General features: G+C 47.1%; 1 protein-coding gene across 1 annotated transcript in view; it reads left to right on the top strand.

Annotated features, from left to right (window-relative positions):
* The first annotated feature begins 9626 nt into the window (after nucleotides 1–9626).
* The window catches only part of c1r (complement component 1, r subcomponent), a 5387-nt gene continuing 2282 nt past the window's right edge, over nucleotides 9627–12731 (top strand). Inside the window, exons 1-4 of the mRNA XM_084158800.1 lie at nucleotides 9627–9940; nucleotides 10596–10809; nucleotides 10928–11111; nucleotides 11323–11463. Of these exons, the coding sequence (XP_084014926.1) occupies nucleotides 9915–9940; nucleotides 10596–10809; nucleotides 10928–11111; nucleotides 11323–11463 (565 nt within the window). The 5' untranslated portion in view covers nucleotides 9627–9914. The remainder of the gene's footprint in view (nucleotides 9941–10595; nucleotides 10810–10927; nucleotides 11112–11322; nucleotides 11464–12731) is intronic.

Below are 12731 nucleotides of genomic sequence, written 5' to 3'. Positions count from 1 at the left end.
CATTCCATCTCCCAGCACCTCCGAGCCGAGCCCTATGGAGCTCGGGGGTGCTGGCGCTAGAGAGAGGAGGAGAGAGATTCCGAGGGAGGCCGTCCCCTGCACCAACTGTGGTCGTAGAGGACACACTGCGGCTAGGTGCTGGGGAGGGTCTCCAGGGGTTCGAGGCAACAGGTTGCGCACTGGGGAGTCATTCCAGGTGAGTAGGCGCCCAACTCACCCAGAGCTCTCTGTTGTTCACTTTTGTATACCTGTAGTATTTCCTCAGGTTGCATCTCAGTCCCAGCATAAGGCGCTAGTCGATTCAGGCGCAGCTGGGAATTTCATTGATCGTAATTTTTGTGTGAGGTTAGGGATTCCCCTCCTGCCCGTAGATGCACCCTTTCCTATCCATGCCCTAGATAGCCGTCCGTTGGGATCTGGGTTGATTAGGGAGGTCACAGCGCCACTTAAGATGAGGACGCAGGGGGGTCATGAAGAGATTATTCAGTTGTATCTGATCGACTCTCCTGCGTATCCCGTGGTACTGGGGCTTCCTTGGTTAATCGCCCATGACCCCACCATTTCGTGACAACAGAGGGCTCTCAAGGAGTGGTCTGACCAGTGTGTCGGGCGATGTTTAGGTGTTTCTGTAGGGGCGACCACGGTGGAGAGTCCGAACCAGGTGCCCGCAATGCACATTCCCCCTGAGTATGAGGATTTGGCACTCGTGTTCAGCAAGACTAGGGCGACGCGATTGCCACCTCATAGACAGGGAGATTGTGCGATAGACCTCCTGGCGGGTGCGGCACTTCCGCGGAGCCATGTGTATCCCTTGTCTCAAGAGGAGACGGCGGCTATGGAGACATACATAGCCGAGTCTCTGAGACAGAGATACATACGGCCCTCCACTTCCCCTGTATCCTCGAGTTTCTTTTTTGTGAAGAAAAAGGATGGAGGGTTGCGCCCGTGTATTGATTACCGTAATCTCAATCAGATCACTGTTAAATACAGTTATCCTCTTCCTCTGATTGCGAGTATGACGGAATCATTACGCGGAGCGCGTTTCTTCACAAAACTGGATCTCAGGAGCGCTTACAACTTGGTGCGCATTAGGGAGGGAGATGAATGGAAGACAGCATTTAGTACCACCTCGGGTCATTATGAGTATCTCGTCATGCCATACGGGTTAATGAATGCTCCTTCAGTCTTCCAATCCTTTGTGGACGAGATCTTCCGGGACTTGCATGGGCAGGGTGTGGTAGTGTACATTGACGACATTCTAGTGTACTCTTCTACACGAGCCGAGCATGTAGCCCTGGTACGCCGAGTGTTGGGTAGGCTGTTGGAGCATGACTTGTATGTCAAGGCATAGAAATGTCTGTTTTTCCAGGAGTCCATCTCCTTCTTGGGTCATCGGTTGTCCGCGTCAGGGGTGGAGATGGAGATTGACCGTGTGTCAGCCGTGCGTAATTGGCAGACTCCAACCACTGTTAAAGAGGTGCAACGGTTTTTGGGTTTTGCCAATTACTACCGGAGGTTTATCCGGGGTTTTGGACAGGTAGCAGCTCCCATCACTTCCCTGCTGAAGGGGGGCCCGGTGCGTTTGCAGTGGTCGGCTGAGGCGGACAGGGCGTTTGATAAACTGAAGGACCTGTTCACCTCGGCTCTGGTGCTGGCGCATCCGGACCCCGCTTTAGCATTCCAAGTGGAGGTGGACGCGTCAGAGGCCGGTATTGGGGCAGTATTGTCTCAACGCTCAGGCACGCCTCCTAAGCTCCGTCCCTGCGCTTTTTATCCTGACGTAGGGGACAGGGAGCTGTTAGCCGTGGTTCAAGCTCTAAAGGTGTGGAGGCATTGGCTTGAGGGGGCTCAACACCCTTTTCTCATTCTGACTGATCACCGTAACCTGGAGTACATCCGGGCAGCTAGGAGATTGAACCCTCGTCAGGCTAAGTGGAACATGTTTCTGACCCGGTTCGTGTTTAAGATAACCTACATCCCAGGGTCCCAGAACGGTAAGGCAGACGCCCTGTCCAGGCGGTATGACACAGAGGAGAGGTCCGTTGAGCCCACTCCCATACTGCCGGAGTCTTGTCTGGTGGCACCGTTGGTATGGGAGGTCGATACGGAAATTGAGCGGGCGTTACGCACTGACCCTACTCCCCCAGTGTCCAGTGGGTCGGACGTACGTGCCGCTCGAGGTCCGTGATCGTCTCATTTATTGGGCTCATACGTCACCCTCCTCTGGACATCCAGGTATTGGCCGGACAGTGCACTGCCTTAGTGTGAAGTACTGGTGGCCAACATTGGCTAGGGACGTGAGGGTTTATGTCTCCTCCTGCTTGGTGTGCGCTCAGTGTAAGGCGCCTAGACACCTGCCCAGGGGGAAGTTACAACCCCTGCCCGTTCCACAACGGCCGTGGTCTCACCTCTCGGTGGACTTTGTTATGGACCTTCCCCCCTCTCAGGGGAATACCACTATTCTGGTCGTTGTGGATCGGTTCTCTAAGGCCTGTCGTCTCATCCCAATGCCGGGTCTCCCTACTGCCCTACAGACTGCTGAGGCTTTGTTTACCCACGTCTTCCGGCACTACGGGGTTCCCGAGGATATAGTGTCTGATCGGGGTCCCCAATTCACCTCTAGAGTCTGGAGGGCGTTCATGGAACGCCTGGGGGTCTCGGTTAGCCTTACCTCGGGGTTCCACCCTGAGAGTAATGGGCAGGTGGAGAGAGTGAACCAGGATGTGGGTAGGTTTCTGAGATCATATTGCCAGGGCCGGCAGGAGGAGTGGTCGGGGTATATCCCCTGGGCAGAGATGGCTCAGAACTCTCTTCGCCACTCCTCTACTAACCTGACCCCTTTCCAGTGTGTGTTAGGGTATCAGCTGGTTCTGGCACCATGGCATCAGAGCCAGATCGAGGCTCCTGCGGTGGATGAGTGGTTTCGGCGCTCGGAGGAGACGTGGAACGCTGCACACGTCCATCTGCAGCGGGCCATCTGTCGGCAGAAGGCGAGCGCCGATCTCCACCGCAGTGAGGGTCCAGTATACGCCACTGGAGATCGAGACTGGCTCTCGACTCGAAACCTGCCCCTTCGCCTGCCCTGCCGGAAGCTGGGTCGGCGGTTTGTGGGGCCATTCAAAGTCCTGAGGAGATTGAACGAGGTTTGCTACAAGTTACAACTGCCTAATGATTATCACATTAACCCCTCGTTCCATGTGTCTCTCCTCAGGCCGGTGGTAGCTGGTCCACTCCAGGACTATGAGATAAGAGAGACTCCTCCGCCCCTACTGGACATCGAGGGGGCTCCGGCGTACTCGGTCCGGTCCATCGTGGATTCGAGACGTCGGATGGGGGGTCTACAATATCTCGTGGAGTGGGAGGGGTACGGCCCGGAGGAACGGTGCTGGGTGCCTAGGAGGGACATTTTAGATCCATCCCCCCTGACTGAGTTCCACCGTAGTCATCCCACACGCCCTGCTCCGCGTCCTCCTGGCCGTCCCCGAGCCCGGGGTCAGTGCACGGCTGGAGCCGCGCGTCAAGGGGGGGGGTACTGTCACGAATTCCGCCGAGACTGCTCCTCCTCCTTGCTCGGGCAGGCTTCGGCGTTCGTCGTCCCCGGAGTACTAGCTACTACCGCTTGATGTATCGATGTTTGTTTGGTCTTGTCTTGTTAGTGCACCTGTTTCGTGTTATGTATTGATTAGGTCACCTATACGTTTCCTTTAGTTTTGTTTGCAGTTGTGTGTGATTGTCCGCCTGTCCTTTGATGTAAGATATTTGTTCTCATGTTGATAGTGTCTTTACGCACTGTATGCGTAATCGCTCGCCTCCAGTGTTTGAGGCCCGTTTATTTTGTATTGTATTTGTGGACTAGTAAAGTCTTTTTTGACTGAGCTTCTGTGTCCTGCGCCTGACTCCAACACCGCATCCACATCAGCTTGTGACAATAACATTTGATTTGATATTAGTTTTGGGTTCCAGTCTCTTCTACAGTGATTTGCTGTGGGGAACCTGAACCATCGCTAAACCGTTGCTGAATGGAGGGGTGACGTTCGTATCTGCCTCTCAGAACCAGTACCTCTGTCATTCAGTACCACTGCAATGAGCCGTTCTACACTCTTCCTGAAGGGGCTAACGGTGAGACCTTTTTATAGAAGATCATGAACGGTGCAGGAAAGTAGTGAATTCTAAGCAAGCTACTGTATTGTAAACTACCACTACTGTGTGGAATAATGTTAATAGGAGGGTCGTTCCACCAATGGGTGCCTTTTGAGTGCTTTAAGTTGAAGAGAAAAAACACATTTGAACATTCTGTCATAATCCTTAAGAGTCGATTGACACACTTTTTTCTATGGGCTGCGTCTCAATCAATCACATCCGCCTAGGACGAATGGCCTTCCACATCTGAGGTGGAAAGTGTCAGAGCTACAGCTCTATTTGTCAGACCAGGACACATCCCGAAAATTGGTCTTCTCACACACTTCTGTAGCGTCAGAATGGTTTGGCCTACATTCTCACGAACACGATGGGGGTCTCCGCTTTGCTCTATGACCCCCACAAGCCCCACGGGTCTCGTCTGAAGTCAGTACCGCCAATGTGCCAACTTCTGTCTGTAGTGTCCGAACTGTTTGGGCTACAAACTAATATGACTCCACTATAGAAAGGGGAGCGTCTTACAAACACGATGATGTTCTCTGTTTTTCTCCCCCACACGTGTCACGGGACTCGTCTGAAGGTAACCCAGTACTGGTTTCAAAAATGAATGCAAGTAGTTTTGTGCTAACAAAAAAAGGGGTTAAATATGTGTTAAAGATATTCTTGCTATTATAAACTGGTTATAAACGTAATTAGAACAGTAACATACCTGTTGTATATGGCCTCATATACCACGGCTTTCAGCCAATCAGCATTATATATACACTACCGGTCAAAAGTTTTAGAACACCTACATTTTTCCAGTTTTGATTGAAATTCAGTTTTATTTCTTAATGTACTCTGAAATTAAAGCATAGAACAAATAAACAATTGGAGACAAAAAATAAATCATGGAACAGCTGTAAGTTGTTAACCCATTTCTTGTTCCCTGAAAAAGGCATTTTTTTCAGTTTTTGGTAACCTAAACTTTTTATTTTTTACCTCTGGCAGTTTACCGCTTACCTTTGTACCATTTCACATTACTCACTGGACTTGAACTGCTTAAATTTCAATAAAACTTGAAAAATGGGGGTGTTCTAAAACTTTTGACTGGTAGTATATATATATATATTTCCTGAGCTTTCTTATATCTCCTAGATATAGGACAGACACTTCAAAACTGCATTCCTTATGATACATTTTTTGACTGTCTATTTGCCATTTATGAATGTGTTTTTGAATGTGTTTCTATGAGCTATAGTAGTAAAGGCCAAATATACCACGGCTAAGGGCTGTATTCAGGCACTCTGTGTTGCTTCTTGCATAAGAACAGCTCTTAGCCATGGGTGCATCGAACAGCCCTTAGCCATTGTATATTGACCATATACCACACCCCCTCGGGCCTTATTGCTTAAATATAACACTGTTGAAAGAAACCCTCCTCTTCTCCTCTTCTAGTGTGCGGTCATCCAGCGGTGTCCCTGGAGAGTTACCAGAGGGTTCTGGGTGGGGATATTGCTCCTAACGCAATCTTCCCCTGGTATGCTTAGTTCAGAGTCAAAGACAGAGTAATGAGTGGGCCGCAGTGATCAGAGACCCGTGGGTCATGACCTCTGAACTGACCAAGGAAGACATTAAGGTAACGGTCATACGATGCTGTATGGGCCCGATCCCGATGTAGGAATTTATGCCTTTCCTACGCACTTCTTGTCACACCCTGATCTGTTTCACCTGTCTTGTTCTTGTCTCCACCTCCCTCCAGGTGTCGCCCATTTTCCCCATTATCCCCTGTGCATTTATACCTGTGTTTTCTGTTTGTCTGTTGCCAGTTCGTCTTGTCTCGTCAAGCCTACCAGCGTGTTTTATCCCTGTTTTCTAGTTCTTCCGGTTTTGACCATTCTGCCTGCCCTGACCCTGAGCCTGAGCCTGCCTGCCGTTCTGTAACTTTCTGACACTGCCCTGGATTACTGACCTCTGCCTGCCCTGACCCTGAGCCTGCCTGCCATTCTTTACCTTACTGACACTGCCCTGGATTACGGACCTCTGCCTGCCCTTGACCTGTTGTTTGCCTGCCCCCTGTTTTGTAAATAAACATCTGTGATTCGAACTGTCTGCATCTGGGTCTTATCCTGAGTTCTGATACTTGTCAGTATTTGGTATTCAGACTTATTTAGTCGAGTAACATGCTCTGCAGGTGTGGCTACCCTGCGTGCTTTGCATACATTTCATTCAACCACTGAAAACCCTCCCACTTGCTTGCCAACATATTTTCTCGTGGAGTTTTCATTCAATGGGGCTTCCTGTACATTTATCTTAAGCCATCCCTTTAAATATGGTGCACCTTTAATTATCATTTTGTTTAGTATTCTATCAGAAAAAGGACATGTTTGACTTTCAGAAAAACATATTGGTCAAGCTCAGGTACTTACAACATTTTTGGGTGCATTTTCCAATTTGTTAGGCACATAATCCTGACAAGGTGGAACCTAACATGGTGGAAATGTTGAGCCCAAGTTAGCCATAGCTCTGTGAGTGAGCAAGATTGATCTAGCATAATGGTGAACACTTGAACTTGATTTTAACTTCCCTATCAAACATATTTTAACATTTAGATTGTTACATTTTTTCTCTATAATTTAGCCAGGGTGGACATTTTTGAGTGGGACATGCAGACTAACAACATGGACAAATAGATACAACTGAGTGTTTATTTATTTAGCTTTGCATCATTGTTTTCCCACCAAAGAAATTATGACACTTCCTGAATGTGGTGTCATTGTAGGAAGGGGATGTTTTCTTAAATGGAGAATTACAACAAACTAACAGTGTTGAAAGTGATATCAGGGACACACAGAACATCTTAAATAAAATAATAACAAATACAATAATCATGAGAAACTGTATTGATGAAAGACTTTAACTAGGACTATAAAATAATGAATAAAGATTTGATTTTATGGCTTATATTTCTTGTGGAAGTTGATAAATAACACTTGGGGACATGGCCAAAACACCTACATCCACTGACAAAAAGTGTTTAAAATGCATAAAATTCACTTTCAGGATCCATATTTTGGTGTTGTTAAGGTAAAGGACACCTGACCTTATATTTAAAGCCTTTTGGAATCCACATTTTACAGTAAATAAGTGATATTTCCTGGGGACAGAAAAGGCACCACATGATAGGAATGACCCTACTACGTGTGGTCTGAGTTCCATAATGATTCATTATTGCACAACGTTAGCCTAATATGATCCACGAATGCTAGCAACCCTCAGGAACAATTTACAAGAACGTGACAGAAAAGAAAGGTAAACTGAATGGAATGGAATGATGCAAAAATAAATGTATGGGTATTACTGACGGTGGCTCCAGATGGTGGCTAATATTTAACATGGAAAAAGGGAAAAGCAGTAAAGCCCGGGCATATACTCATAACATTGTAAAGGGCATACATCAACTGGGCAGGTTCAACCCTACAGAAGCCTTGGGTCTCCTAATTTCATCCACGCAAATTGAAGGCACACAATTAGAATTCTGAATAACAGCACAGCTATTTATATCCTATTTCACTGCGCAATACATGTCATGTTGATATGATTTTCAGTTTGCTTCCTTATGGCTGGACAAATCATCTAAAACATTTGCTTTGTGTATTTGCAATCCTCTTCTCCAAACTGATTACTCATTTACCTAGCTCTTATCAATAGATCTAATTAAGTTGTAAATTACAGTGCATGGAGAATGGTGTTATTTCTATGGGAAAAGTAGATGCTTTTTCCACTTGGAACTGGTAGGTTTGCTAGACCTTATTTATGGTTTCCTCACGCTTAAAGGTGGTGGAATTATTAGGGAATTAAGTCAAGATCAGAATATGGTGTATCTGTAGACACACCTCCACCACACCTTCATTTATTCGAGCTCCACCTCAATCAAATTACAGATACTTTTGGCCAAATTAAGATAATGACATCGGCCTGATCAAACTCCAACATCCAATCACATTCAACGATTCAGTGATGCCACTGTGTCTGCCAGCAGCAGGTGCTAAATACACCCCTGGGAAGATTGGGTAAGAGAGAGATTGTAGCCATTGCTGACCAATAATGTTGCAAGAGCATGATATACCGACCACCAACCACTGGTTTTGAGGTTAATTTCATTCAGCGGATGTTAATTTCATTCAGTATTTAACTCTCTCTCTCTCGCTCTCGCTCCCTCTTTCTCTCCAGGGTTTGGTGTAAGAGTCGTGACATAATTTTCATTATAAACTGGGTGGTTTGAGCCCTGAATGCTGATTGGCTGACAGCTGTGGTATATCAGACCGTATACCACGTGTATGACAAAACATTTATTTTACTGTTCTAAATACATTGGTAATCAGTTTATAATAGCAATAAGGCACCTCTGGGGTTTGTGATATATGGCCAATATACCACGGCTAAGGGCTGTGTCCAGGCACTCCACGTTGCGTTGTGCGTAAGAACTTAGCCGTGGTATATTGGCCATATACCACACCCCCTCGGGCCTTATTGCTTAAATAAGCTCCAATATGTCCAGCTTCCTGTGGTGGATCAGGAAACATGCAGAGCTGCTGTTGCCCCGAATGATAGTGGGCACAACTGGGACATGTTCTGTGACACATTACCTGAGGGGGGCAAGTCTAAATGTACAGGGGACAATGGAGGGGTGTACATCCTGAAGGAGGCGGAACATTTCTGGGCAGCAGGGATCATTAGCTGGGCAAAAGGATGTGTAAAACCAGGCCAATATGGGGTAAACACCCACATGGCTAACTACATATACTGGATCAAGAAGACCATGAAGGAGAACTAGACTAATATGAGTTGTAGTGGCAATCAATGACGTCTGTTCTCTCAACATCTGTCTTTCTGTGTCATTAAACATCTTATAAAGTGGAACCTCTATTTATTTTTGCACACTTCCAAATAAATCTCACAATATATTAATAATATTTCATTTATGATGGCAACACACTGTAGGCTTAGAAAAGAAAAGCTGGACACATTTCCGAGGCTCAGATGCAATGAATGCACTAAATACCAACGTTTCCACAGCTAAGCTGCCTTCATCAGGGTTTTATCTATCTAACATACTGTAGGCTGTCATATCTTAAAACTAAACATGTGACCAGGGATGTAGTTTAAAAAAGGTAGATCATCTGAATACTATAGTGGATAGTGTTTAGTGTATAGTGTGTTCTTCATGAAAAGGTCAACAGTGTAGCACCACTACAGTACATCCCTTCAGCGTGTGACCTGAACTGACATACCCAGGCCAGCATGGAGTTTGTCCCTGTGTGTAAACAAAACAAACTTATCAAACAGACTTTACGGGAAGACCACTGAACACACAACACTTTCCTCCCATTCTCTCTCTCTCTCCCCCCCCCCCCCCCCCCCCCCCCCCCCCCCTCCAACCTCTGGTAGATCCGCATTCTGCCTTTTATAGTTTAACATTTTCAACATTAACGTAAAAAAAGCTTTACCTTAAGAACTGGTCAATTGTAGTCTTTTGACTCCACCACCACCACTACTCTTTCGCTCGGTCTCTTTCACCTCTCCCTCTCTCTCTTCCCCCCTTCTCTTTCGTCTATTTCAGCCAAGTCAAACAGGGCAGGTTTTAACATGACTTTTAGACTCCTAGCATAATACTTCACCATAGGTCTCTATTGGGACACACAGACTGCAGGGAATTCAGGTCTAATACATGTGAGCAATAGCAACACAACAGTAAAACAATAACAACAGAAACATTTGTTGCCAGGACCTTCAACATGGACTGGACCCATCCGTTCATCTGGTGAGTTTGTTTGGTTACACTGTACTTGAACCCATTGGCTATAGGTAAGTGAACCTAAACAACAACTGCTTTCGTGAGTGTCTAAAGTCAGTTGTCAAAACAGACCAGCTGCCGTGAAGGTGTACAATTACATTGTGTCACATAACTAGCACTTGTGAGAAAGAGTTCAAATAAAGTGTAACCTGTTTGTTAATATTTGTCAAGGGCTGAGCGTAGATGTGGTGCAGAAATCAAGCGCAGGACTACAGAGGCTCTTCAACAGTCTTTAGTGAGGATCAAACAAATACAAAAGGCTCACGGCAAAATCCCAGCCGGAGGGCAAGCGAAACAATTACGCACACAGGGAACAGTGCGTAACCCAAACTGCGCACACATTGCGGACACTCTCAAAACAAACACAGAACGAGAGAGAACAAACTAATTTTTAATGTTTATTGAGCCTTCATCTTGAAGGATGATAAGAACATATGATTCCTACAGCATCATTAGATTATGTTTTCTTCTACTTCCTGGCCACAGATCAGAAAATAGCTCTCTTTCTGATCAGAGTCATCCTACAGACATGTTTCAAGGGGCTGTTTTTACCTTGTTGTGACACACAACTCCTCCTATACCTCCCATCTCAGCCCTCTCTCCCTGTGTTGCTCTGCTCCAGGCTGCTTTGTGTCTCTGTGTGTGAGTGTTGGCGGTTGGCCCGGTCCCTGCCAGCCCTACATGGGGCGGTCCAGTCCCCCCAGTTCCCCCAGCCATACCCTGCTGCCTTGTCACAACAGTGGGACCTCAGTGTACCTGAGGGCTACCAGCTCCAGCTCAGCTTCACTCAACTGGACATCGAGCCTTCCGCCAACTGTTACTACGACTCACTCACGGTCAGTGGACTTCAAAAGAATACTTCGATACCTTATTATAAAATGTATTAGGATGTATTCAATGTTTCTTACCGATATTGAAATATGTCCAAGAACCTTCTTCACTCTGTCATTCCAGGTTTTATATGACAAGAAGGTCCTTGCAAAGTTCTGTGGTCAGGAGAATTCTGCTGATGGACATCACCCAGGCAACCAGCCACTCTTGTCTCCAGGCAACAGGCTCACCCTGGTCTTTCAGACAGACGACACGAACCCTGAGCCACACCAGCACCTTGGCTTCTCCGCCCACTATCAGGCCAAAGGTAGTGTAGCCCGTACCAACCCCACTAGAGGATCAGATACCCTGCTCACAACAGTACTACATATCCAAGCCAACTGTAGAACACTGTTAAACCACAAACACCATGCAAGTCTCAGGGAAGGTGACATCACTGTGTGATGCTAAGCTACACCCCCCACCTCTCTCCTTCCCTCCACCTCTCTTCTCCATCCCTCTCTCCATCCCTATCCCAGACATAGATGAGTGTTCAACTCCAGACCCTGAGGATGGTTCTGGTCCACTCTGCTCCCAGTTCTGCCACAACACCCTGGGCTCCTACATGTGCTCCTGTCGCCATGGCTACGAGCTCCGCCCTGACCAGCGCACTTGTGTCTGTGAGTACACCTACTCTCTATCTGTGTGTGTGTGTGTGTGTGTGTGTGTGTACTGTAGTCCTATACATCTTATGGACATCTCTCTCTCCCCCTGACCAGTGTCCTGTGGTGGGGGTATATTTGATGAACCAGAGGGGACTCTGTCCAGCCCGGGGTACCCTGACCCGTCACCCCACGGCCTGGCCTGTCAGTACGTCATCTCTGTGGAGCCTGGGTTCATCGTCACCCTCAACTTCACTGACAGCTTCCACATAGAGCACATAGGCACCCAGAATGTACCCAGCTGCCTCTACCACTGGCTACAGGTAACACTGTACAATGCCCTGACCACTGCATTAATTAAGTATTGAATGTGTGTGTTTGTTCATGTGTGTGTTCATGCATGTGTGTGTGTCAAGGTTTGTGTCTGTGTTCAGGACGCTATGTTTACAGTGTTTGATATCTCCTCTGCCTCACCCAGGTGTCCATCCCAGACAAGGAACCCCAGAAGCTGTGTGGAGGGAAGAGTCCTGGACTAATGCCCACTAACTCTCACACTGTCCAGCTAGACTACCACACAGACTGGGCTGGTCTGAGCCAGGGCTGGAGCCTCCACTACACTACTCAGAGTGAGAGAGGGAGGGGGAAAGGCATAGAGAGGGAGAACAGAGGTAGAGGGAGATAATGAAAGAGGACAGGGAGAAAGACAGAGCAAGGGAGAGTATGAAGGGAAGGCCAGATGCAAACTGGTGAAGGGCAAAAAAGGTGAGAAGGTAAAACCTCCCGGAAGTAAAGCAGAGAATACAGGTCAAAGTTGATATGTCTGTGTTGTTGTTCATAGGGGTGCAGTGTGCTTCACCCAGTTATGTCACCAATGGAAGAGTCACCTCCAAACTTTCTCCAGTACTATTACCGAGACTACATCCAAGTCCGCTGTGACTCTGGCTACAAACTAATTATGGTGAGATTAAACAATCCCTTTTTTACCCTGCTCTTATCATTCTCTCTTTCCTCATACTTCCTTCTCTCTTTCCTTCTCTTGTTTATATTCAGTCTTTCTATTTCTTCAAGGCTCTTTTCCTGGAAATATCCCCTGTGAAGAGCGACTAAACTGTCAGTGTATCGACTAAACTCTCTCTCTCTCTCTCTCTCTCTCTCTCTCTCTCTCGCTCTCTCTCTCTCTCTCTCTCTCTCTCTCTCTCTCGCTCTCTCTCTCTCTCTCTCTCTCTCTCTCTCTCTCTCTCTCTCTCTCTCTCTCTCTCTATCTCTCTCTCTCTCTCTCTCGCTCT

Source organism: Coregonus lavaretus (genome assembly GCF_964263955.1).
Source record: "Coregonus lavaretus genome assembly, chromosome: 3".
Classification (NCBI taxonomy): Eukaryota; Metazoa; Chordata; class Actinopteri; order Salmoniformes; family Salmonidae; genus Coregonus; species Coregonus lavaretus.
Note: the sequence above shows the minus strand (reverse complement) of the source record. Positions and strands in the feature narration are given on the sequence as shown.